Source organism: Convolutriloba macropyga, chromosome 1 (genome assembly GCF_964194025.1).
Source record: "Convolutriloba macropyga chromosome 1, txConMacr16.3, whole genome shotgun sequence".
Lineage (NCBI taxonomy): Eukaryota > Metazoa > Xenacoelomorpha > Acoela > Convolutidae > Convolutriloba > Convolutriloba macropyga.
The window spans coordinates 69,829,186-69,857,035 of record NC_134468.1 but is presented as its reverse complement, the minus strand read 5'-3'; the positions used below and the strand labels follow the sequence as shown (position 1 = coordinate 69,857,035).

Sequence of the window (27,850 nt, the reverse complement as noted above, 5' to 3'; positions counted from 1 at the left end):
TTGACATGTCTCTAATCGGAAGCTAAACCATCTGAGATTTTTAAAAACTCGAGAAATTGATCCATATTTTGGCCACATTTGAGTTATATTAGCATGTGGATTTTTCTTACGTTTTTAAAGTATGAATAACAATGCTCTGTTTCAAACAACCAGCGGGCAACAATCAATAGAAGCAGAGTGCATTGAATATGCAACTATCCCCCATTGCGTCTATAAGAGGTTAAAATAACTTAAAATTTTTGAGCAGCTGCTATTTGTTGTTCCAAATGGGCGTAACAAGGCCTTAAAAACTTTGAAAAAGTTTAATTTTAACATTTTTCTGTTTTCAATTGTCTTCACGCACTCAATTCTTCTGGAGGAGAGATTAAAGTAAATTTTATTTCTTATGTGAAATTGCACCAAAACGATTAAATTTTGGAATCAATATTGGAATCACAATTGATTAAAAGTGCTTAAAGTATATCCATCAACAAATATTTAATATGAGATTCGATTTACAGGGCTAATTACAGAAGCTTGAGTGAAGAGGTAAAATGTAATTTGCTTGCAAAATAAAGCATTATTGAGCTTTATGGTCAACTTTATAGGATCGGCTGTAACCTCTAAAATGAAAGGTATATGCTGAAATTTAACTTTTTTTTCTCTCAAGGTTACGCTTTAATTTACATAAAGGAATGAAAAATCATCATTCTGTTTTTCTTTGAAGCTCTGCTCCGATAGTTTACGAATCAAAGCAGAACACAGCCTCTCGGGATCCCCAGGTCTCATGATGCAACTCGAACTCGCTTTCACTTTTAACACGGGACACAAGGTCATCTAAAGATATTTGTACTTCTTTTGTCGCTTCTGTCAGTAGAATGTCGCATACGTAGTCTGCCAACCATTGATCGGTGTTGAGGGTTGAGTTATGAGCGCAAGAGGTGATAAAGAACTCAGAATTAGTTGGCGCTAATGCAGAAGATTCTCCAGAGATATTGTTATCCTGATGGAGAACGCTGCTTTTATTTTCCACAGAAATCGATTCTGAAATGAGAAAGCATAGATATGCATCCATAGCACGTTTTCATTTGTCATCGGTAAAGTTTTTTTTAAAATAAAGGCTTATATTAAATAGCTGCCGTTATCTGCGGGACGACGTTATCTGAGTTGAAGCTCTCAGCTGAAAATGAGAATGTGCCAATTCATTTTTTGACACTAAACCGTGTAGGGACAATTGACAATAATCCAGAACTTTTGATAGAGGAAAAATATGCGCTAACAACTTGAACTCATAAGTCGCTAGTGTCAACAAAAGTTAGCAATTCTTTGTTAAAAATTGTTTTAGGTATGGTTCTCGATGGCTACCGAGTAATTTGAGCTGCTAAACCATCGGTCTAAATTGTACCAGTGTATAAATAGGTGTAAATTGTGCTAGCTAGCCTGGCAAATTTTTTAATCTAAAAAAGCAGGATAAGTCCTAACACAATTCAAAAAATTTCCATTAATGTCTACACAAAAAAATAGACCTAGAGTGGACTTGAATGGATTGTGAGAATAATTTTTTTAAAAAAAATCGGATTAAAAAAATGGAATAGAAAAACAGTAAAAATGAATGTCAAAATGCCGCATAAGAAAAAAAAACAGTATCGAAGAAGTGACCTTTTTACAAACACCATTTTCTCACACTACTTGAAAATCAGAGCAAAAAAATTCACGCCGCAAAAACACGTGCTTTCGTGCTCCATTTCCTTTTCCGCAAGACCAAAATCAGATCACCTCAATTTGGCTTCACATATCATGAAAACGTACGAGAAGATCTTTAAAATATAGCTTGAAGTCTCTGGAACCGACACGAAGTAAAACTTAAGTTACACCCTAGCCAGCCCCTATCCGATAAGACTATTCACTTTTCTATAGAAGTTGAAATATCAAACGGAGGAAACAATTTATCAGGGAAAATGCAAACTATGAAAACATTTTCTTGGAAATTTCGCTGGAAAAGTTTTTTGAAAACTTTCTAAGAAAGCATTGTAAATAACCACGTGTGAGATACAGTTTCGTTGTGTTCAACAATTGATAGGGAAATATAAGCAAGGATGTGTCTATTGATTCATTGACCCATCACACGACACCCAAAAGCTCTGGAAAGAACTTAAGATTTGAGCAAGAAGTAGAAACAACACAAAATGAAAAGTTGGTCCATTCGTTTCGTAAAATATGTGCTATTAAACCAGAAACTGATTTCGCTTTGTAGCAATTACACTACCGTAGCCCTTAATTACAAAATTGAAAACAGCAAAATGTTCTGAAAGGCAAAAAATAGCATAATTAGTCAAAATACATCAAAATACGAAAATACTTGTAAATGCAGCCCAATTTCTTCAATTGAAACAAGGAGGCTCGGTAATGTGGGTACAAACAAAAAGTTCCGACCCCACCTATCCAAATTACTGAGTTTATTGGCTAGTAAAAGATAAAGAGTTAGAAAACCTTCAACAACATTCATATCGTTCAACAAACAACGAAAGGAATACAATCGTGTACCGCTTTTTCACACCTACTCATTCAACCCCCTATCATTTAACCCCGATTTACTCGCCCCTGTATCATTTAACTCCTCTATGTTTTAACCCCTCTATCATTTCAACCCGATTTTTTCCTTCTATAAAGCCTCGCGGGCCATGGCCATGCCTCAGTGGCCCGTGGAATTTGATATGAAACTATCAGAACCGAACGTGGGATTAGTTTTTCCGTTTAATTATGTCAAAACATGCTTTAATGTCGACTGCTAATTGGCGGGATGAAATGATAAAGGGTGAAGTAATAGAGGGGTTAAATGATATAGGGGTGAATAAGTCGGGGTTAAAAGATAGGGGTTAAAAGAATAGGGGTGAAAAAAACAGAACCGAATAGAACAATGCCAACCTGGAAGGCCGATGAACCTCGTTGAAAATAGGACTACAGGAAAGGACAATAACAAATATCAAACAACGAACACTAATTAGGACCAAAACTCGATGGCTATAATAAATAAAATCATAAAATCAAACTCGCATCAGATAAAACCTAAACAAAACAATTTGACCTATGCTTCATTAGAAAAAATATGAGACATGTCCTCACTGCAACTGGTTAACAAGTCGACAAAAAAGCAAAGAAGTGCGAAACTCAAAAACACGTTTCCATTTTTGAAAACAATTAATTTTGCCGTTATTAATGTCATTGGATATCAACTGAAGTCCCTGAAAAGTACATTTATATCTCAATAGGAAGTAACTGAGACAAATCATTATCCAATGTTCAATTGCGCTAAATTTCAAAGCCAATGGAACCTACGATCATTGTTACAAATCAAAAAGAAAACAAAAATATTAAAAATTGTACAAACATAAAACATCTCAATTATTTTGTTAAATCTTGTAGTAACAGTAGTAACAAAGCCGAGTAACAATTGTTTGAAGCTAAAATCGATATAGAGATCGAATTGTAGTTCACTGGAAACGGGTTGTGACCCGTGTTTACAGAGACTGAGCTACAAGTTGACCGAAAAATTGTTTAAAAAAATGACGAAGCTCAAGAAGCGAAATAAGTTTTAAAAAACAAATATTGTCAAAAGTCATAACAGAATTAAGATATAAAATCAGTAATTGATTTCACTTTGTAGCAATTACCCTACCCTGGTCCTTAATTACAAAATTGAAAACAGCAAAATGTTCTGAAAGGCAAAAAATAGCATAATTAGGCAAAATAAATCAAAGTATTAAAATTAGGCGAAAATACTTGTAAATGCAGCCCAATTTCTTCAATTGAAACAAAGAGGCTCGGAAATCTGCATATGCACATAAGGTTCCGACCCCACTTATCCACATTTCTGAGTTTATTGGCTACCAAATGATGAAGAGTTAGAAAACCTTCAACAACATTCATATCGTTCAGTAAACAACGAAAGGAATACAATCCTGTACCGCTTTTTCACACCTATTCATTCGACTCCCTATCATTTAGCCCCAATTTACTCGCCCCTGCGTTATTTAACCCCTCTTTGTTTTAACGCCTCTATAATTTCAACCCGATTTTATTCTTTCTATAAAATAATGATTATTAAATTAGCAATACAGTCATTTGGCCAAGCCTCGCGGGCCATGGCCATGCCTCAGCGGCCCGTGGAATTTGATATGAAACTACCAGAACCGAACGTGGGATTGGTGTTTCCATCTAATTATGTCAAAATAAGCCCTAATGTCGACTGCTAATTGGCGTGATGAAATGATAGAGGGGTGAAGTAATAGAGGGGTTAAATGATATAGGGGTGAATAAATCGGGGTTAAAAGTTAGGGGGTTAAAAGAATAGGGGTGAAAAAAACAGAACTGAATACAACAATGTCAATCTGGAAGGCCGATGAACCTCGTTGAAATAGGACTACTATAAAGGACAATAGCAAATTTCAAACAACGAACACTAATTAGGACCAAAATTCGATGGCTACAATAAATAAAATCATAAAATCAAACTGGCATCAGATAAAACCTAAACAGAACAATTTAACATATGCTTCATTAGAAAACAGATGAGACCTGTCCTCACTGCAACTGGTTAACAAGTCGACAAAAAAGCAAAGAAGTGCGAAATTCAAAAACACGTTTCCATTTTTGAACACAATTAATTTTACCGTTATTAGATATCAACTGAAGTCCCTGAAAAGTACATTTATATCTCCATAGGAAGCAACTGAGAGAAGTCATTATCCAAAGTTCAATTGCGCTAAATTTCGAAGCCAATGGAACCTACGATCATTGTTATAAATCAGAAAGAAAACAAAAATATTATAAATTGTACAAATATAAAACTTCTCATTTATTTTGTTAAATCTTGTAGTAACAGTAGTAACAAAGCCGAGAAACAATTGTTTGAAGCTAAAATTGATATAGAGATCGAATTGTAGTTCACTGGAAACGGGTTGTGACCCGTGTTTACAGAGACTGAGCTACAAGTTGACCCAAAAATTGTTTTAAAAAAATGACGAAGCTCACAAAGCGAAATATGTTTTTCAAAACAAATATTTTCAAAAGTCATAACAGATTTAAAATTTTCAACATACAGCGGCTTAAGTTGCAATACCTCAGGAAAACAATTGGGCCTGTTAATAATGAGACTAAGTCACGACCCCTCAAATTAACTGCAAAGATACAAAGAAGCCAAAACTTCAAAAGATTTTACACAATTCAAGGCACTATATTTAGAGAATGACGCCTGCGAGAACTCTAGATTATCACCTTTTTTTCTTTTTAACATCAGCGAGCCTTATTTATAAAAGGACGACGACGAGGAGATGACCGAAAAAGAAACCCAAAAACTTAACAGTGTGGAAACCTCGAAATCTTTTTGTGAAAATAATGGTCGAAGCAATAGATCAACATGTATGTTTGAGCCAAAAAGATGTATGAATAAAAAAAAAGTATTTGAGACTTCTAATTATTGATATCGATTTACAGGGTTACGTAAATGAAAGCAAAGGGACACACATTTAAACTTTTTTTTTCGTTTCAATTTTAAAGTCATTAAAACAAACAGCTCTAAACTGAAACCTTTAACTAGGTTGAATTATATATATTGGGGAACCAATCAAGACCTATTGTTATCAGGTGATTTACGTACAACAAAAAATGACAAAAATTGGCAAAAACAAAATCAAATCAATTTGAATTTTGCGAGATAACTGTGTCTCAGCCCAAAAAGAGTAAAATATATAACTAAAACAATTAACATATCCAGATACGCTTTTTTCCAACGCTGTGCGTTTTTTCTACTAAGTTTTTTTTCAATTGGTCTTGTCAGTAATATGGCAGTTTGGCAAGGAAACAAAATGAACTCAAAAAATATACAATTGAGCTCAAAAACAAAAAAAAAAATTAAAGAAAACGCGTAGTATAAAGAGAAAGAGACCATTAGTTCAACATAGGACCATTACAAATAATAGTTGATTACCCACAAGAACTTGGTATTTGCTTGTTTTTACTGAGACTGCTCACCAAGGTGAGAGAAAAAAGATAAAAAATAGTGGCAAAATTCAAAATTTAACCGATATTTTCTTAAAACAAATATATTCAAAGTCAAAACAGACATTAGATAACAACCGAAAGAATTGTCTATGTTGATTTATAGCTCCTAAGAAATGACTGGATCTTTCACTGGGGACAATAAGTCATTTAACTGCAAAAAAGATAACAAATGAAAGTAAAATTCAAGAATTACATAAAAAGTTTTTTACGAAACACCATGAGCTTTTCTCAAAAACCATGAGCTTATTCTGAAACCCTGTTATAATCTCGGTGCGCCTCGTTGTTTGTGAATGGAATCTGTCACTCCTTGAGCCTTGAATTGAATTTCTTGTAAGTAAAAGAAATTTACATAAAAAACTTTTACATAGCCAAAATGTTTTGAAAAAAAAGTTGCGCCCCATTAAAATCTAAAAGTTTTATGTTGTGCATTATCTTGAGCATCCATGGCGAGATAAAGATCATCCCAGATGTTACTACGCGTCTAAAAATACTCACTTTTTCAAATGGTTGCGAAATAGATCAATTTTTGAACAAAATTTTTCAGTTTGTCAAAATTAAAATGCATTTTTTTAGTTATCGAGTTTCAATTTGCAAAAAACTGTGGCAAAAAATTAATTCCAGAAGACTCTCAAAGCCAGCGGGAGAAGAACTAGCTCGTTCGTCAGCTTAAAAAGAATATTGCCGCTGTTTCAAGCTATCTACTTCCAGCAAGTTTAAGATAAGTGGGCTAAAAGAGCAAAATTGGTCCAAAAAAAATCGAATTTTGAATTTTTTTTTCTAAAATTCTAGCCTAAAAGTTCAGATCAAAGAGTTCAGCAAACCTCTTCTATCTTTAGAGATAAAATCAATAACACTACACCAAAAAATTTGAACAAATTTTAGCAAAATTAACGAAAATTAGGTCAAAAATACCGAAAATGTGAATAAAAACAGATGAATTACTTCAAATATTCACATAACTTTAAACCTCGATAACTCCCTATAAAAAGCGAAAATTGAAAATATCTTTTTGATTCCATATTCTACGCTGGACGAGCTTTTTAATGATACCACTCACAACTCTCTACGATGATTATATCGATCGGCCAAAATTGACTGAACAAAAAAAAACCATTTGAGTATATAGTTCCTCCCCCACTATAGTGGGTCGGAACAACAATGATAGTAGCGAGATTAAAAGGCCCTAAAAACCCAGAAAATTTACTTCAACAAAAAAACTACCCCATTCACCAAAAAATGAGAGCGCTAAAGAGCGTCTAAAAAGGCGAAATCACAAAAATAGCTCACGATTTCATATAATACTCTAATATATGATTAAGATGGCCAAAAAGGCTCTTACGTGCAGTTATTTGTTAACGGGGTTTAGATAAATAACAGAAAAAGTAAGGTAAAAACTAATAAACTCTAAATAAAATTTATTCACACCTATTTTTCTCGCTCTCACTCAAAAATGCAACATAAACCAAATGTCACTATCTTTTTTCTCTGCTCTTCAGACGTTTGACCTAACCGCTTAGTTATCACGTGCCGCGTTGAATTTTTCATCCTGTTTTAAATATACTCCAAAAAGTTGTCGGTCAGAAAAGACGCTTCACCAAGACTCCTCTTCAAGTCGTAAAAAAAACAGCGGTTTGTTTTAAAATAAATACAAGCTGACAATCAACAAGAACGAAATAAGCAAAGGTTACATTATTCTGTGTATTCAAGCATGGCCTTGGAGTATCAAATTTCGGTCACTATGTTTAAATTGAAATTTAAAAACGCAATGAAAGCTGCTGGTCCGCCAATGATGGCAGTCCAATTATTTCAAACCCAATAGTATTTCAACCTCCAGAAATGAGCAAATGTGAACGACTAGGTCACGATGTTCCTCTATTTATATGGAAAGATTAATGGCAGCCTCCCGTTGAAATGCTGTAAGTATGAAAAGGAGATTTTTCTCACCGAACTCTAAGCCTAAGACCTCAAATGAAAGAAAAAATTTGTTTTTATTGAAACTATTCTGCCGACACCTGTACAAAAGGCAAGAGTGAGATCTGTATCTACTGATAGCATGTACTTACCAATTCAGATGAATCATTGCAAATCATTTTTGCAGCCTGTCAAATTAATACTTGTGACTACAGTACCCGAACTTTTACCAATCAAACCCTGACCTGATTCTATCATAACCGAACCCAGATCTGGCGCATGCAAAACCCCAGACCCTGTACCTAGTTGATCATCCATCGAATCATCTACCTCTGAAAATGGAAAAAAGGGGAAAGAAATGAACCCCGGCAATGGAAGCACTGTACTACATCGGATTAAAATGCGTGAAGAGAAGAGTTTATTTCTTTTTAAATATTTTCAACGCCTCGCAGTAAAAACGATTTACATATGCTTTTTGAAGCTTGTATTTTCTATCAAAATTTATATGAAAATTCAATTGTTAAAAATGGTCATAAAAAAATTCATCATTGGAAGCAAAACTCTCCAAAACCAAGTTAAACAACACAATTTAACGATACTAATCCACCATGTGGCAATGTTGCATTTGAATTAATCTTTCTTATTCTGAGGTAGGATAACAAAGCTTCGATGTACTTTTTTTTTTAAAAAATGTACTCTTCTCAGAGTACTCTTCTTAGAGGATACGCAATGAAACGAAACTTGCCAAGACGATACACCTTGCCAACACATGCAAGATCTTGACAGTTTTGATAAAACATGAATAATCTTACCAAGATCCTGGAGGGCCAAAAATTCTTGGTATATCCTGGTAAGATCTTGCCAAGATCTTATCAAGGGGTTTCAAGAAACTTTCTTGATTAAAATCAACATCATGGTAAAACTTGCCTAAAATTTTGCTTTAATTAGAAACTATTACCCAGAAAGAGACTAGCTGAAAACGGATGTTTGAAATAACAAAAATTTTGGAGGTTAGATATATCAAATGCATTTTTGCACTGTTTTACATATATAACTGTTTGTACCACCTACACAGCTGGTGAAAAAAAGAGGCGTACAGTTATTAAGAAAGTAAATATTAATGTTTTTAATTAAGGGCCGGTTCAGTTAATTGTGTTCTAGATGCGGTAAGAAAATTGATGTTTCTGGCTCATTTGAAATTTCAGCAAATGTTTTTCGCTTATCTTCATGTCTGGCTCTTCATCTATATTGTTCGCACGATTGGGGACTTTTGAGGATAGTTTTATTAGATAATAATATTGTGAGACAGTCACAATTGGTTGTTACCATTTTTTCGTCAACTGAATCTCTCAACATTGATCTCATTAAAGTAATTAATCAACCTAACAATCAATAGTAGATTTGTCGAATACTAAAACGCACTACAGTTTGTGCTTAATTGGATTCTGTAAAACAAGAGTTGCTTTTCGTCGAATTCTTCCGTATCAAAATGCTTCTCATTTTAAACGTTAACTTTTTTGTTGATTTCAATTTTTTCGCTTTTTGGTCCATGATTTATTGATACCAATTGCAGGGTGTGCGTTGATGCGCCTAAACACCATGGTTTGTTGATTTGGAAAAAAATTGGAAAAAATCAAATTTTTCACAAAATAAAGAGTTTTGTAATCTTTTTGTTTTTGTGTTTTGATTTTTAAATACTGTAGTTTCTTAGTTACTAATCAGTTTACTCTTGTTTCTTTCATTTTATTTGAAGTTGCTATATGTCATGGTAATTTTTGTTTTGGTTTTAGGCTTTTACATGGGACCTTAGTGGGGGCCTTCTTGGTGGCGGTGCCGTAAGAGTTGTGAAATATGTACTCGCCGAACTAGCATCCACTCAAAAATAATATTTATACTGGAAAAGCGGCTCAATTGTTGGTTAATAAACTTTAAAAGCTGCTTTTTCCGACGTTTTTGATAATTCTTGTTAAGTCTTGCTAATTCTTGACAAAACTTGCTTTATCTTGATTGCGTGCTAACTCTTTCTTTTAGTGCTATTGAATTTATAATACCTAATATATCTGGCCATGTCTTGGTTAGTCTTTCGTGAAAATCTTGCGAAGATATTGTTTTTTGACACCCATGCAATGATCTTGCAAATTTGTATACATCTTGATATTATCTTGCCAGTTAACATCGCAACATCTTGACAATATTCAGTATGTTTTAGTATGTTTCTTATCAAGATGTATCAATTTTCAGTTCACTGGGTACTTCTTACAGGACGGCAAAGTCATTAGAGTACAACAGAAATTTATATTGATTTGTTTGTCTTCTCAAACCTCTGTATATGTGCGGTTTAAAATAAGTTAGCATCCTATGTTAGAAATAAGAAAATCTGCAACAGTGGCCAACCTCTGCTTTGGATTTAATCAACACCTATTGCGATAATGGCAATTAAATAAACTGCCCGAGTGATAAATTTTAACGGCCTATCGGCACTGAAAAAAACACTTCAGCATTGGACTACGAGTTTTTCACACTCCTTTATCGCCACTTTTACTGAGTAATCAGTGGCGACAAATGAGTGGCGATAAACTCGTAGTCTAAAGATGGAAACAGTTTGAAAAACTCGTAGTCTCAAAAACTGCTATTATAGCAACAGGTGTTGATTTAAAAAATACCACACGGTTGTTATCGCCCTCGAAGTTATCTTAAAACACTCACGTGCACATTTTAAAATGGCGAAAAAATGCAGTGCCAGAAGTCAAAATGCCAGAAGTTGCTAGCTACTTAGCCAGAAGTTGAATTTCGTTGACTTTCGTCATTATGAAACGTGCGCGTTTTGTGTTTTAAGCATGTTTAAGTGACTTTGCAGAAGTCACTTCGAAATTCTGACTTAATATCTCGAAGCGCTTCGCGGTTCTCGATAAACACCAGAAGTTCGCAGTGACTTCAAGCAGAGTCACTTAACCATTGCATAACACCTCGGCTTCGCCTCGGAGTTTGATAACTTCTCGGTGGCGATAACAACCGTGTGGTAATATTCATTAGGCTATATATATTCGGCTACTCTTTACCGCAGAGTTTGATAACTTCTGGCCACAACAACTGTTTGGCAGTATTCATTACTTTTACATTTCCCATTTGATTTTGAATAATTCGATTTTATAATATCGCTAAATAATTTTTTATATCGCTGATTACATGACCTGCAAAATTGTTTATTGCTTAAGAGACGCGATTTAATGTAGGGAGAATTCATGCATATCTTCTTTCAAATATATCTCACCCATCTGTTTTGAAACAGCTGTGCTCATTGAACAGTACTCTCCTATTTGTGATTCATTTTGCACAGCAGTTACAAAGTCAATACTTAACCACACAAATGCAACATCTTCAGTGGGGACAATTGATGCAATTATTTGAATCAGATTGACGGCCATTTTGTTATCGCCAAATCGTTTGTTTTTCGGATGATCTGAAACAAAGTTGAATTGATATATATATATATATATACATTGAAATGACACTTTGATGCTCAATTGCTTGTTTTTGACGTTTTGGAACGTTTGCTTATTTCAACTTTATGGGACAGACTATAGAAGACAGACCAATTTTGTTGATAAAATCAAAAGAAAAACATCTAAAGGTAACTGTGACTTATTTGTTTTCTGCAAGATTCTGTCCTTTTCTTATAACCGATTGCAATCCAGTGCTTACCTGAAACTAAATGAACAACTCTATCATACCTCATCAATTTCCAGAAGATAAAATCGTTTCCGCAGCTTTTGTTCTTTTGTAATAGTTTGAATATTTAAAAAATCATCTTTTCGGGTAAAAATAGCAAAATTTTGTTTCGGAAATTTTTAAATTTAAATTTTTTTTGTAAAAAGAATTATGATTTCAGGTTCCACCCTAGACTAATACAAACGACTATGTTGCAGAAGTCTTCTAAGGTTCCGCACCATATTGCAAGATCTTGCTAGATTCTTGCAAGATATTGCAAGATAAAAACGAACCCGCAAAAACTTTGCAAGATGAGCGTGGCTTTTGTTATATTCCCTCAAGACAAGCTTCAAGCTCTTAAATGATTCCTGCAAGGTACTAATCTGATTCTTGCAAGCATCTTACAAGATAACCGTTGATTTCTTGAACGACTCTGGCAAATCATGTGTCCAGAAATTTAGTCTTCGCTTGAATGTGGGCCTCTTTTGTTTCTTTGAAGACTAAGGACTGTGCATTACTAAATGCACCAAAACCTTTACCGGGACTGTAGCCGCAAAGAAACTCTGGAATTCTAAGACTAAGGCATTAAAGAGGACCAAAAAATGCTACAGGGTTCGGACTAAGCACACAAAAATGAGTGGAGTAAAGCCCCAAAGGGGCACAATAACGGGAGGGGAGATCGCGCTAAACACGGAAAAAAGTGCGTGGTAATGCGCGAAAGGGGCAGAGAAAAAAGAAGAGTGTTTGAGCTAAATGTGTAGAAAGGGGTGTGGTGACCACCGAAAGGCCACTAAAAAGTGTTCGGGTCTGCGCTAAACACATAGAAAATGCTGGAGTGAATCGTAAAAGTGGCACAAAAAAGGGGGGAGGTTCGGGCTTGTCGTGCGCATAAGCAGTCGTTTTACAGATTTGGCGTTTTGTGGGGCAATTATTAGGATTGTTGTATTACAATAAATTTGCCGATTTTGCTCTGGAAAATCTCTTAAATTTCTTTCAATGAAGTATAATTTTGTATGTTTACAAAAGGCGTTTACGAAAGAAGTCAATCAGGTTCAGTTTTGCTGATCAAAAAATACGATATCAGTCATTTCATTTGGTTTTCATTTAGTTTTAGCTACCAAAAATACAGAAATAAATTTCCCAGAATTCAAAAACTTGCTAGTTTCTTGCAAGATTCTTGCAACATTTTGAATCCGGGCTAAAATTTTTTTTTTATTGAATTCGGTTTTATAATTTGTTCAATAAACAATAATTTGCGTCAAAGATGTTTTCTAAACCATTTGTACCATGATTCTTTTTTTGCCTTGATTTATATCTTGTAAGATTCTTGCAAAAATCTTGCAAGTTTTGAATCAGCTTGCAAGGTTCTCGCACGTTTTCAATTCACTCATCACAAGGGATGCACTTTTTCTGTTGCATTTGCACCGCGAATGACAAGCCTCAATCATAGTAAGTTACTCGCTTAGACAATTAAGGGAAGCAGGTTGAAATGTACTACCGTACCACATTTCCCCCCTGGCAAGAATAAACAAATAGTAAAATTTGTTTATCTGAATCATATCAGAAAAGTAATAAAATATTTGCTGGTTATCTTAACTAAAAATAGTATACTATTGTTATTGATTTAGTTTTTCAGTATCAATCGCTGTCTTTGTCAGTGGTTCCCTCTGCTTCCCGAACTGTCAATTATGTGCCCTCGTAGTTTGGTGATATATAATCCGAGCGTTCTGTTTGCTCAGTTAACTCCCAAGTTGTGTCACCTTACTGTTACACATTTGACTCAATATTCTTCATTTCATGCATCATATGCTTATATGGGCTTCAAATTTTTGGTGAAAAAAATTAAGTTTTTAAATCAAAAACAAGTCAGCTGGTCTGATATTTTCGCTTGTTTGCTGAATATTTACGGGTAATCGATGCAATCTCGCCCTCCAAAGTATCTCCATTTCATCTTATATAATGCAAGTAAGCCAGTGACTCTATTTGAGTAATGTTGGACCACTCATATAGTCGCCTCAAATTTGAGCTCAACGTCTGGGATAAGGACCCCCGGCTCCAGGAACACAAAACATCAAAAAGCAGAGTAACAAATTGTCCTGAATATTGAAATTGGAGTCCTACACATATTAAATTTATGTGGTAGAAGAAAAAAGTAGAAAACGAGGAAAAACAAGCAAATGCTTATATCATACAAAATACATCAAAACAAACTAGCCTGGAAGCGTCAATTAGCAGCAAAGATCAGGATTGCAGGATTCATTATATAACAATCGAAGAACCGATATTTTTGGAGCAGTAATATGGTGGAAACTGAACGTTCGCCCAATTCATCAAAATCTTGCTTTTGTCTCTTAGTTTTTCTTGCCGTTATTTTTGTACTTTTTATCGTTAGGCGATATCTTTTTTTCTCATTAGGTTAACATTTTTCGAGACAAGTCCAGTCCGCTAATTTTTGGTCGCATTTTGCAGATAAACATAACATAAGTATGGTTAACAACATAACATGAGTAGGCTATATAGCGTCCCAAATTTTATATTTGAACACAATCCCATATATGTAATGCACACAGATCTTGTTTTTGCTTCGTTTTTTCCTATTTAAGAATTCAGCCAGTGAACTCTATTGCTTTCTAAACAATTTCAATTGAACTATGACGGCAACAATAGTTGTTTCATTATCCATCGTTTTTAGGTCTAGAAAAAGTTTCGTGGGGTTTCTTTCTCCCGTCGTCCTCTGACGCCCAATGTGGAAAGCGCTTAAATTACGTTTAAGTAGTTTTCACACGGCAATAAAATACCCCTAAATGGAAAATACGTCCAAAGAAAAGTGATGATAGTTACGTTCAGCCGTATTGGCGTTTCACATAATTTTAACCTTTTTACGATTTAATTTTTTAAAATGAATAAAATGAGCGTTTATAATGCAATAAATCTGCCACAGAATTCTTTGAAGAATGCGCTTCCGCAAAAACATTTGGGGGTGCAAAATAGATTCCACTTTCAACTTCGAGTTTTATAGTGAAAAACACTGACTGAAAATTCCATTTAGGGCACCGCTTTTTCATCGTTTAGATCACCGCCTTCTCGAAGTTTGTAAGTATGCTTCACATGTACAATGTATTAAGACAGGAAAAACAAAATCTAGTTACAAAAAGAGTAAATTTTTTCGCATCGGTATCGGTAAACGCTAGTAATGTTTGGATTTGATTCCAGCCAAATAATATGGGCTTTGTCTTTGATTAACTAAGTTTATATGCTGAGTTGAAATGCCATTTTTTGAGATATGAGAAAGTTTTGTTGAAAATGTCAATTTTTTGTTCTTTTCAGGCAGTTTCCCTTAATTTCACGGTTCTTGAACATCTTTATTTTCAATTTGATGAAAAATACTTCAAACAGGATTTGACTCTGTACCGAATATATACAGTCGGCGAATAATTCTGCTCAGACAGTAGCCTGAATTGTCCAACTAGGCTAAAATATTTATTGTGCTTAGTTATACAATCTTTCAGTAATAGTTGTTTCGCATATACTATGTTTCTGCGGTGAATGTTACTGAGACCAAACTGCAGGTTATTTTATCGAACCCATGCTTGTTTTACCATGATTGTTCTTAGAACAAATTGTGTTCGTAAGTTCATTACATTCAACGCAAAACGTATTACTGGAACCTGATAGGTGATACAAAGTAAAAAGCTTCAAATGATTTACAAAAGCATGCGGGCAAACATGCTTATTATTGTCAACTCACGTTTCTTCATAGCATGTTTATCTTAGCTTTTTTTGATAATTTTGTTTTCGCTATTTCTGCAAACTCGCTAAAGTTTTTGCAAAGCAGGAAAAAGCAGCTGTCAGCAGATTTTGGTCAGGGGTAACATTTTTTTCACCGATTAAGCCTAGGTGAAATCAAAAACCTCAGCGTGGATCTTGATTTTTCATGATTTTTTTAAAAGTGACAGTAACTGTGAAACCTTGTCTGAATGGAAAAAAATTAAAATTATAAATTTGAAGGTGAAAATGAATTAACGTTAAGTTTAGTCCCTTATCAGAACTTGATTGGGTTCCTCGAAATGGCGGCGCGGAAATCGATTCGGTTGGAAAAAGTTGTTCAGTATTATAGTTAACAAACGATTGCATGCAAGAGTAGTGGGTGGGCGTCTTTTACTGAGAAGTTCAACTTACGCAAGGAAAATGACTTCCTAAAAAGAGTATATTTTAGTAGATTGACGTGAGCAAGTTAGATCGATTTGTCGTTTTTTGTTTAGAGAATTATGCCAAAAATTAAAGTTTGTTATAAACCTTAATCTCAACTAACCAGTTACGTGAAGAGCAATTATCCAATTGTTTTCGCCAAAGTCTACCGTCGACAATCGTTCAAAATCAGCTGGACTCACGACTGTGAAAGTTTTCACGCTCTTAAAAGTACACTTGACGTCAGAGGTTCTCAATTTCTTCATGAGTTGGAGGCGCTTTCTAAGAGCAAATCGAAAGCATCCAGAAGCTGAAGAAGGTCCAATTTTCTCCCATTTTTTTCATATTTTTCAAGTTGGATTCACTTTGGCAAAAACAACGAAACCCCTTTTTTTGGTGTCGCCAGTATGCTCGGTTGTCAAATGTAATCCACTAATCATCCATGTTGGTTAAAGGTACGAAACCGTCGGCATTGTCGGTTTCAAAATACAAAAATAGTCCTCATCTGTCTGTTTACTTAGGATCATATCAAAACTCCGTGCGTGTAATTCAACATATCTTCAACATTTTTGAATTAGAATTTGAACAAAAACTTTGACAAGTTGTTTTTATCAATTTAACAACAGTTAACGATTTATTGGTTCTTGTATTTATATTCAATTTATCAACCTACTGAAGAGTTCAAACTTCATAATGCGACACAATTATGAAGGGAAATGCCAATTTTGTAGAACTGATTTGGTTTTTTAAAGAAAGTTTAAAAGACAAAAAACGCATTTTCAAAAGAGATTTTTAGGTTGTTGTATAAAAAGTTATTAAAAACAGTGGCAATGTACATCCTTTTCAAACAAGTCCATAGAAAGTTTACAAAATTAGATACTCTGTCAATTACTATATGGCTTTTATCACATTGCAGTCTACTTGACAACGTGCAAGAAGTACAAATTCTTGCAAATTTGAACTCGATCGTAAGAAAGATCTAGTATTTTTTTCTACCATTGTGATCTACACTTATGATTGCAGCTTTGATCAAAAGAACAACATTAGCAGCGAGAAAAAGTAAGCAAATATCACTAGCTTCAAAACGTGAAAATAGCTGACACCGTTGAAGTAACTACGATTACAAAACCCTGAGAAATCAAAAATTCACGTCGGTAGTATTTGATGTTCACGTTCGCTATAAGTGAAGATCAGACATTTGGCTTCTAATGTGTTTAATAAAGGAAAACAGAACTTTAGGGTTCGGAAAAGAAACATTGGGTCCGTAAATGAGTGCATCGGTTGGTAGATAAAATATAAGCGTTATGTTTAACCAATTTCAAATTAGCAAGCAACATTGTTTTCAAAACTGAAATAATGCCGGTGCTTGAGAAAGACAAAGAAAAATCATTCAAAAATTAACAGGGAAGTTTCGAATTCAATGACAATTCTAATGTTGACGTATTTCACGTCAATGTGAAGTTTACAATACAAAAAAAATACCCTGAAGCTATTTCAATGAGAAAGTTGACGACTCGTACTTAACGCCAATTCAATATCAGTACTGGGCAAGTCTAATTGCAAGTCTAGGTATCAATACTGATTCAGAGCTGTGATCATAACACATTTAAGACTTGTCAGACTTGGCCAAGACTTGGCAAGTCTTAATCCAAGTCTTGGCCAAGACCTGTCAAGTCTTAATCCAAGTTTTGGCCAAGACCTGCCAAGTCTTAATCCAAGTCTTGGCTAAGACTTGTCAAGTCTTAGTCCAAGTCTTGGCCGAGACTTGCCATGACTTAATCCAAGTTTTAATGCCCCAAAAAAGGTTAAAAATAGCCAAAAAAGGTCAAAACTGATCGAAAAATTGTCAAAAATGGCCGAAAAAAGGTCAAAATAGCCGAAAAAACATCAAAACTGACCAAAAAACGTCAAAAATGGCCGACAAAACGTCAAAAATAGCCGAAAAAACGTCAAAAATGATCGAACGGTTCGACATTTGGTTTATCTGAAAAGTACAAAAATTTGATGATTTTGGCTAATTTAGGGGCTGGAACGGCTGAAAAATGGCTGAAATATCCTCAATAGACTCCCTGGGGTGCTAATATACAATTTGGTATGCCCCGGCATCATTTTATAGCACCCCGGGAAAGTGCCTAAAAAGTAATGCCAAAATCGTGGCACGTGGCGAAATTTTGTTGAATTCAAAATTTTCACTCGAAAATTTTCGAAAAGTTGGTTTTGACTTGGGAATCAACTTGCAAGTGTTATCCAAGTCTTAACCAAGACTTGTCAGACTTGTAAGACTTTTTGTAAGACTTGCCCAGTGCTGAAAAACGAAATACAGCTTGGATTTAGGTTTGCCCAGTACTGATATAGACTTGGAGTTTGGTACGGGGACAAAAATTTTGATGAAAGTGCTCTAGACAAATTAAAACAAAAAATAGGAAATTGGTCATTTTTACCAGCCGTCACGTAAAATTTCCTTAACTTGGCTCTTTCATCGTTTTAATTCAATGCTAAACGAATACACTCTGCAAATGAGAACAGATGTTAAAATAAAAGTCCATTTTCATGATTCAGATTTTGGTATTTTCAATTGCGCTACTAATCATTGTAACTGTTTGCAAATAGGTAGATTCGAAAAGTATTTCATTTTGTTGCACAAATTACGGCAAAATCGCAACTTTTTTACAGTTGAGTTTTATTTCTGCATGAGTTTTGATTTTGCTTTTTTAAAACTGAAAGTAAATATTGCAAAAAAGAAGCAACTTTTTGACAAGTCAGGTAAAATAAAAAATTAACGGACGATTGAAACGATAATTGGAAATCAAACGTCAATGCAATTATAGACCGATAATTTAAAAATGATGTTGATTTTTCCTTGATTTCGTTTCTTATTTTAAAGTAGCTTTACACCTTTTTTTTGCAAATGAGGAGTACAAGTTTGATCATACGCGATTCTAAACAGACAAAAACAATTATTTCATATTAATCAGTCTAAGCAAAATCTCTTCTTTCATCATTGGAGCAGCCTTGAGTTACCAGTTAAATTAATTCTGTTAACCTTAATTTGAGGAAATCCCCCTAAAAAATGTTAGCTGAGAAATATACAAAATTAGGTGTTAATTGGAGTAATTTTAATCTAATTCTCTCCAATTTAATACATGAGTTCCTGTGGGTAGAGGAGATGTAATGATGTAGAAATAGAAGCACGTAGAAAAATCAGAGGTTTACAAAGGGGTAGTGGGGGATTTCGATGCAAATTTTGGTAATTTTTTTTTATTAAATAACATTTCCTAAAATCATTTACCCGAACTCGGATTTCTGCATTTTACCACAATTCTAGTCAAACAATTTTAGTAACTTTTGGTGTGAATAATGAGGAAAAACCCTCGTTACTTCCTCTACCCTCCTAAAATTGCATCTTTAAACCCCTCAATCAAATCACCCTAGTTATAAATATTTGTGGTTTGGCATAATTATTGGGATGAAATCTTCACTCTTCATTTCTCATAAGCGTCCCTTGCTATGTAATTGCTCCGAACCCACTTGGTAGGAGAGGAACTATACGCCCAACTATTTTTTTTAGTTCATTCAATTTCGGACGATTGATATGTTTGGTGTTTGAAAACAACAAAATTTTTTCTATCTGCTTCTATATTTTGAGAGTGCTTTTTGTTCGAACAAACCTTCGGATTCTGAGGATGATTTCTGATCAAGTGCGTAAATCTAGCTGCTGTTTTTGCTGTTTTTTTTCTGAATTTTCTCAAACTCTTTCTTAGTTCATTGGTGTGCTCTATTGGTGAGTAGCTGCTATAGTTTGAAGTAATAAATGGATCTTCAAAAACTTTGAAAAAGAAAGGCCGTGCATCTATATGTTTTCAAAAAGTATTTGTAATTTCTTTTGTTCGTACTTCTATAAACTTTGCTATTTTATGCAATGTTTCTTTACAAAAAAACCCAACAGTAGTCTAGAAAGGCGTGTGTAAAACAGTACATATTTATCTTGGAACCTTTGTCATATTCTAAATAAACATAGCCGGCAGATTGCCGGAAAATAGCCTCGGTAGACGCTTTCGGCCTTCCATGAATTGAAAAAACTAAAAAACTATGATAGACAGATCGACCACCAGTCCTTTAATAGACCACTAGACTTCTCGGATTAGAATCGGAGTGTTAATTTATGACAAATACGGTCTATGGTAAAAACCCTAAAAAAAAGTTTTGGATTTTTTTCTGCCCCCCCCCAGTGTTTTTTGAAACCCCCAGTTAAACATTAAATGTTTTTATATAACACGTCAAGAAAGAAAATAGCAGGTGCGACTTGGGGTCATAAAGGATTTATGCTCACTAAGCTGGGGGGCCAAAAAGAATAGATCCGAGCTTTTTCAAAATTGATATTCGAAATCAAACACTCAAGACTAATACTCGAGAATTAAGGCATATAAGTTTGGCACTACTTTGGCTTTGTTCATATAGTTTAAAGTTGCATGAGTGAGTTCAGAAGTCATTTCTTTTAAAGAGGTAAGTCACGCAATTGACCTAAAAGCAGAAATGATGTCACACAAACAAATTCTAATTTCAAAGCAGTAGAATTCACTGAAATCATTGAAAAACATTGAGACAACGAATTCAAAAAATAGAAGGACAAGTTCTGAAATACAATCCAAAGAAATGATAGAAAAACTGATGTACCTGACCAGCAGATCAATTGAATGAGCGCAGCCAAAAAGACAAAATCTCAAAAGTTGAGAAAATAAATAAATCCAACAAACTAAACAAAATAATCATTAAAAAAACTCTTAGAGTTTTTAAACTGAAGGTTATTTATGAAACAATTCAATATACTGTATAGCTCACGCACAATCCTTGAAAGAGAATAATTTGCCATCAAAGGTAGATAAACTCGAGGAAAATGACAAATGCTTCAAAAAAAAATCTGAGAAGTGCCAAACTTATAGAAAAGTTCTATATTTTTGAAACCAATGGTTCAAAACCATTTTTTGTTTCTCGAGATCTATCATTTAACGCTTTTGCAAGACTTAAAAAAGCTTTGTTTACCAGTAAAGATCTTTAAACTCAGATAATAACAGAAAATCAAAATTTATAAACCATCAAAATTTTAACAAATTCTTGGTAAATATCGTGATATAAATCTCTTCAGAACCATTTCATTGAGTTCGAAGGCTATCTAGTATACTTATATTAAGCCTCAAATAATTTCACTGGCTCAAAAAGATCCATCAACTTGGACATGATTATAATTCAGAAAACTTGAAGCTTTTTAAAAATTTTTACAAAAAATTGCTGATACTAGTGTTAAGAAAAAATTGATAAGCATAAAATTACCTCTAGCAACTATGCAATAAATTATTATCAAACCCTGGAGGAGGTTTCTGGGCCACTGATCCAAAAAATTTTGAGAATTGCAAATTTTGTAAATCGCAAAATTCAAATCTTAGAACACATTACCGATTAGCAATAGAAACCGTGCAGTAACCTGTTATCAAAACTTACAGGAGGTTTTTTGACCGTTAATGTTGGAAAAACCTAAAACTTGACAAAAAGTTTCAAAAAAACTTTTTAAAAAAAGCCAGTAATAAAAAAAGCTACTAGAATTTTTAATTTACAAAAACTTAAAAACCCTTCCAATAAAAATTTTCCAATAACCTATTATGAAATATATAGGAAGTTATATGGCTCTTGGGCCTCAGAAAACTTAAATAACGATAATAAAAGTAAAGGAACCTGAAAAAACTGCAATTTTTTTTCAAAAAAAATTGTGTTAGTAAAAAGTTGAAAACAATTCCAAGGTCATTTAAGATGTTTATGTAACCTGTTATCAAATCATAGACAAGGTTTCTGGCCCCTAGGGCTGGAAAACTTGAACATTGACAAAAATGTCAGAAAATTTGATAATTATTTCGGTCTATCAAAAAAATTGGTAATTATTGTCGTGTTATAATAGTAAAAAGGATTCTATTACTACTAGAAACTGTTTATTAACTGTTATTAAACTTAGGAGGGCGGTTCTCTACACTAAAGTCAGAAAATTTCAAAAAGAATGACAAAAATGTTAAAAAAACTTGAAAATACTGTTAAAATTTGCTTAAAATTGTTTTTTTTTATGTTTGGAGTACCAAAATATATAGCTCCTAAAATGGCCATAAAAATTACGTCTTGCAAAAGACCTTTGTCAGTTTTTACAAACTTTAACTTTAAGCTTGTCCACCAAAAAATTTGAAAAATTACAAAAAAATGCGAAAAAGTTGCAACATTTTGTGCTCAAAAACTCCTAAATCGAACTTTCAACCTTGAATTACGGACTCCCAGTAGCTCACTACTCTAAATACTTGAAGGACGACTGAAACCGGATAAGGGCTTCTAATGCAAATTCATGCGCGTTTAGATTTACCGGTTTATCCCGTTTTGAGAACTCAAAGTCATGAAAAAAGTTGTGAAAACATTTTACAAAATAAAAAAAGCAGCTCACCAATACAATCCAATTCAACCACGATGTCCACAATAATAGCCGCTATCGCTTCGTGGCTACTAATTAAATAACTGTCTTGAAAAATAAAGGAGAGTATCTGATTTCTGCATTTTAATTTTTTAGGCATAATTACTGAAGCTGACTAATGAGGCGTCAATAGGCCCCCAAAAAGATTTATAAAAAACTATTAGAGCGTTTTTGGTCCTTTTTATATTGATTTTTACAACATTGACAATAAATGCTTTGAAAAGAATTTTTGAGATCGTTTTCTGATTTTCGTTCTTTTTGTTTTCTTGTTGTCCTTTAAAATTATTAATGAAACTTTAAATTGAGTCTCTTAGCAAAATATATGTGAATAAGAATGAATTTTTGGTCCATAACATGCTTTTGGGATCATCGACATCTTGTTTTTCTTGTTTTACCTGTTTCTAGTTTTTGATTATTTTCGTGGCATTATTACAACGTCCCATTAATGAAAAGACCAAAGATTTTTCTTTGCAGCTATGAGTGAACATTAACATTGATTGATGTCAATGGTTTAAGTCTTATAAGGCGTTGAATTTGCAAAATCTTATAATAAATAGTTTTGTTTTGTTTTTTTTCTATTTGTCTGCTATTTTTGCGTTGTTATTGAGTTGTATTTTTTCTCCCAATCAAACGGCGAGAATACCGTAAAAATGGCAAACATATGTGTGTACTTCTTTTGATTTATTGATCTGTTTTCATATGTTATTGTAATAAGTTCTTTCCAGGCTTTGGTTGCGGGCACCGGATAACTTGTCAGGAGGCAAATGAGCAACTTATTTTGCTGAATTCTAACTTTCTGCTGCAGAGCTTCTGTCTTGACGTTATATTTTGCCACTTGCTTTATGGTTCTTAGGCATAAAAATTGATAATTCTTCCGAGCGCAGTTGTAAAATTTTACTTGAGAAAGCTAAATTAAATATGGGTTAACCAATCTGGATAATCATAAAACTTTGTTTTGAAAGTCCTTAATGTTTATAGTTTAGTTTAGATATTGGATAGGAAATGAAATCAGAATCAAATTTTTGCTGTTTGATAGATTGTGTTTGTTGGACCAAATCGTTGTTTTCTCGGTTTCGATGTTAATTTTCTTGTGACAAAAATGAGCCGTTTAGTATAAAATTCACTACTATTTATGCTTGAACTATTTATAGCATTACAAAACAAGATCTACGCTTTCTTATTTTGACCATCTCCCATAACTGGAGTAGGGAGATAATTAAAGCAAAAATTTGGATGAGTGGAGTCAGAACATTAAGTGTGAACAACACAAATTACCGAATCTCCTTGTTTTAATTCCTTCTTTTCATAACAATTTGTATTAATTAAGCATTGTGCAAAAAATAAGTAGCCTTTAACGAATGTTGCACTGTTTCAGCCTTAGTCTTGTGAGAATGGGTATCTTTTTAACTGAGATGCAGTTCAAACCATTGTTTATGTCATCGTATAATTTACATTTTAGGAAATCAGAAAACTTGGCTGAAAACTTCAACAAATTCGTTCTTAGGTGTTATATGTAATTTCTTATAACATATACTGCGATCATAAGGAGAAAAGAACAATTCCCTGATGAAGAAATGAGAATCAGAGTGATGTCGATTTCGTTAACAGGAACCAGCAGTGGGCCACTTATGCATGATATTGTCGATGAGTTGGATGTGGCTAGCAGCTCTTTGTCAGCACAGAGTTTCTTCCAGGATCCCAAAGAGGTTTTCAGAAAGCTGTCATAACGTTCGGGTATACCCTGATTATTGAAAATCTGTAAAAAAGAAATAAACCGCAGATTTAATCTCATTAAATGCTGAAATGCTCTCGTGTTGTGTGTGTGAGAGTGTGTATGTGCATCGGTGTGGGGGGACTATATTGAATCTAATTTCACAGTCAATATAGGCAATAAAACACTCTAAGAGTAGGCTAATTTGAATTCGTATCCCAGTCAGGACAAAGGCAAATTTAAGTTCAAAATGTCAAGGCAAAAACAAAATGAAAGTACATCATGAGGTAGTACATCAATTCAGCGGGCAAACCAGTCCTTTATCTGAACCCTTTTACGGCCTGAGGTTGTTTGCCGATATAAATTAAATTTAAAAAAAAGTTTAGTCTAGAAGAGCGGAACCGAATTAGTTTTTTAGTAAGTTTATTGAAGGTTAGGTTAGTCGAACATTTTTTTGGCGTTTTGCAGGTAGGAGAAGCATAACAAGCGGGCAGGCGAGCGATTTGGATTATAAACATACAAAGGCAGATGCATGCGCCGCTATAGTATCCATGGTGGAGTTCTTCGATCCGAGCATTGGGAGAGTAACCCCCAAGGTTTCTTTGACTCTCTATACTATGTCAACGTAATTGAGGTTCCGCCGGCACACGTCTTCCACTTAGATACACGGTTAATTGCATGTACAGAATCGTTGAGCCAACGTAAACATAATGAATTGGTGTAGGACTGCGCGAGCAAACCACGTACGATGATCGAACTTGTCAACACAAGCTGTTGAGGGAATTCTGGTTATTGGAAAACCATTTGGAAAAAGCTGAGGTGTTAATGCCGAGGTCGGACAAGATGGCGTTCACGAGCGTTCAGAGACCTGTGTTCAATGCGTAATTTCCGTAACAAAAAGTTGTGTTGAAAACAATATATGTGAGGCGGAGTGTATGGAGGATTGTATACAGTACTCTCTTAAAACTAGGAACCAACCTCTCCTAGATGCAGCCTTGGCGTGTCGCACTGGGTGGACGGATCTTCCGCTTAATGTATTTATGCACAAATCTCGCGATGATGATGATAATCGTTTTCAATTCTTCAATGCACCCATGGAGCTCTTTCTCTGCTCGAACGAACTGAGCACCAATATCAGACCAAATATTGTTAAGCGCTCCCCGACTAAAGTTGAAACTGTCTAGTCCCATTAAGCAATAACTAGTGACAGTGGTCGGGACGATTGCAACACGAACAGCACGAGTAGCCAAACAAGTGTCGGGAAATATCCCCTTTCTTGGTGGTCCAAACAATTGCGACGTAAATGGGCCAAAGAAATCTTTCCCAGTGATGGTAAAAGAACAACTCTTATATGCAGTTTTTTCTTTAGAAAGCTCAATCATGGTTGATTGAAAGGTCGCTGCTTAGCAAATCTGTGGTAAATTTTCAGCTCACGCAATTTTAAGGCTAAAATGTCAATTTGCAAACTTTTCTCCGACCATTTTTTTTTACCGTAGTTCGACCGCACTTCTGTGTTTCAGTTTCTTTTTTTGTTCGAGAAAGAGATCATCATATCTTTTTGTACAAAGCCTGGCCTTTGAGAAAATCCTGGCGTTTTTTGTTTGAGAAAATCTAAGCAGGCGCAATCAGGTACGCTGACGTTACTTCTTAAATAATATAGTAATTCAAGATCGCCCTGCAACAAGTTTATTCTTTGAATGTTTTCCATGTAATATCAATTTTCGCAGACCTTTTCAACTTTAATGAAAATTGTCCAAAATTCCAAATTATCAATTATTTGCCAGCCCTCTAGTATTTGCCGGCGCCTAGCATTTTCGTAATTTACATTAAAAATTCCAAAATTATCTTGAAAAAACATTTCTCAAACAGTTTTTTTTAGAAGTGTTGAATAATGGTAAAGTTGTTTGCAAAACGTTAATTTCTACAATTTCAATTTGCGGATTTTGCGATTGAACTTGACATCACAACTTAAACTTGAAGTGAAAAACATAAAAGGTATACAAAAAAACTGATGATTTGATGTTAAAAATTTCTATTTCCAATTGATGGGTTGTGTTACAATTTCGCCTTTTTCTGGAAAAGTTTTGGTTTCTTGGTTTCACATAGTTGTTGTTTTATAGTTTTAACTAAAACTCTAATCCCAAATGCTTTTAGCTATCCCTTCTAGATTCATACTGCGTATCTTTTTGTTGATTATGATTCATTTTGATTGAAAAGAGTGCAGCCGATCGATAATCATAAAAAAGTAAAATCTAAATAATTTGGAATATTACCTGCTTTAAAACTGAGCTGCCAATTTTGAACCAATCTTTCGATTTAATATGTAAACTGTTCTGGAGATCTCTCAAACGCTTCTGTAAACTGTTTGGAACAATGTCAGAGTAAATTTTAATCTTATATGCAGAGTTGTTCTGGCCAATCAGTTCTGCTGAACAGCAGATTTCGTCAATTGCGTTGAAAATGAGTCCATAAGAATGCGGAATGCCCGTGTCCTTCTTCCGTGAACGGATATACGACAATGTGTCTAATGCACTTTTGAACTTTCCTATATTTGAATCTGTTTCCAATCTGTTTTATTTCAAACAGAGGTATTGCAAAAATACAAAGAATCTTATCAAGAATGCCATTAGTGCCTAAGAAAGAAATAGGGGGGAGTCGGGCTAAGTTTACAGATTGAATCACTAGACTTAAGCAATATTGGGCCCTTAGACTGGACAACTACGAAAACTGAATCAAAGTTCCGAAGAAGGAATCTGATAGTTAAATTAATTGTTGTGAGTATTATGTTTTCTCTCTAAAGAAAAGTTTTATGTTTAGTTGTGAGTGGACCTTATAAAAGAGTAATTCATGGTTCACGCTAATTGTTCAAACCAATTAACTGTTTTTCCTACCGAACAACGCCTGGAAACAACGTTCCTCGACAGTTTCAAAAAACTCAACGGCCCGGTAACTATGCTACTTAACAGAAAACTAACCTAATCAATCCCAGTGAATCGAAACTTGATACAATTTGATAAGGCATGCAGGATCTTCACATCGCTCGCGAAATATAAACATCTTGGGAAGAACTTGAAATACACGCCTTTCATGATAAAACTTGATAAGATCTTGTTCAAATCTTATTAAGATGAACCAAGAAAATCTCTTGTCAGCTTTTTTCAGAGTTTTAACAAATATTGATTACAGTTTTTATCATTTCTGATCGCTGCCTGATGTATCTCGTCCCCAGAAAAGAAAACAAAAAGTTCCTGTGAACTAAAAAACAATGCGAAGGTAAAGCGGATCAGTTGCCGCAGTTGTTTAGGTTGTTTAGTGTACTGTACTCCTTACAAAAGCTTTGTACCAAAAGCTCGGTATCGTTGTTCTCAAACGTGAGACAGATTCTGTATTGTCGTTTTTAAACGTAAGAGAGATTCAGTATCGTCATTTTTAAACTTAAGCGAGATTTAGTATTGCTTAGAGAAACACCAGGATTTTTTCAAACAGGGTCCTGAAAGCCAATGAGTCCAGAAGATCGAACAATGAAAACAATCGGCATTGGACGTTTTGACACGCAACCAACCGTCAAAAATTTTGCTCGCAGACTACAAGAAAGTAAACTCAGTGAATGCGAATTAAACAATAGAATTCTCATCAATGTTCAACAACTATGTTACATTTCTGAATTCAAAAATAATCATGAAGTTTATACTCGTTCAATAATTTTTGCGAATGAGATAAAAAAGTATTTCGGTTAATTGCCACATTCTTTCAGAAACGTTTCGATGAGGAACGTTGAAATGTACTCATTATAT

At 34.3% G+C, this 27,850-nt stretch overlaps 2 protein-coding genes and 1 long non-coding RNA gene across 3 annotated transcripts in view; 1 reads left to right on the top strand and 2 right to left on the bottom strand.

Annotated features, from left to right (window-relative positions):
- LOC142342048 (GTP-binding protein 4-like) overlaps nt 1-27,850 on the bottom strand; it is a 323,401-nt gene that overhangs the window by 293,570 nt on the left and 1,981 nt on the right. The gene's annotated exons all lie outside the window — the stretch shown is intronic.
- Nucleotides 473-16,123, bottom strand: LOC142350971 (uncharacterized). Its single transcript, XM_075403002.1, has 3 exons — nt 15,971-16,123; nt 11,222-11,410; nt 473-1,023 (listed from the first exon to the last, which is right to left on the bottom strand). The coding sequence occupies exons 1-3, from the start codon at nt 16,110-16,112 to the stop codon at nt 722-724; spliced, it is 633 nt and encodes a 210-aa protein (XP_075259117.1). The 5' UTR covers nt 16,113-16,123; the 3' UTR covers nt 473-721.
- Nucleotides 11,041-26,990, top strand: LOC142350978 (uncharacterized). Its single transcript, XR_012760932.1, has 3 exons — nt 11,041-11,581; nt 23,954-24,051; nt 26,874-26,990. It is a non-coding gene; the product is annotated as an uncharacterized LOC142350978 (long non-coding RNA).

Excerpts from the sequence above, each read along its gene's own strand:
- LOC142350971 (XM_075403002.1), bottom strand. The coding sequence starts at position 16,112 with ATGAAGAAATTGAGAACCTCTGACGTCAAGTGTACTTTTAAGAGCGTG. Across the intron at positions 11,411-15,970 it reads AATTGCTCTTCACGTAACTG|ATCATCCGAAAAACAAACGA; the intron begins GTTAGTTGAGAT and ends ACTTTGTTTCAG. Across the intron at positions 1,024-11,221 it reads AGCTGTTTCAAAACAGATGG|AATCGATTTCTGTGGAAAAT; the intron begins GTGAGATATATT and ends TTCTCATTTCAG.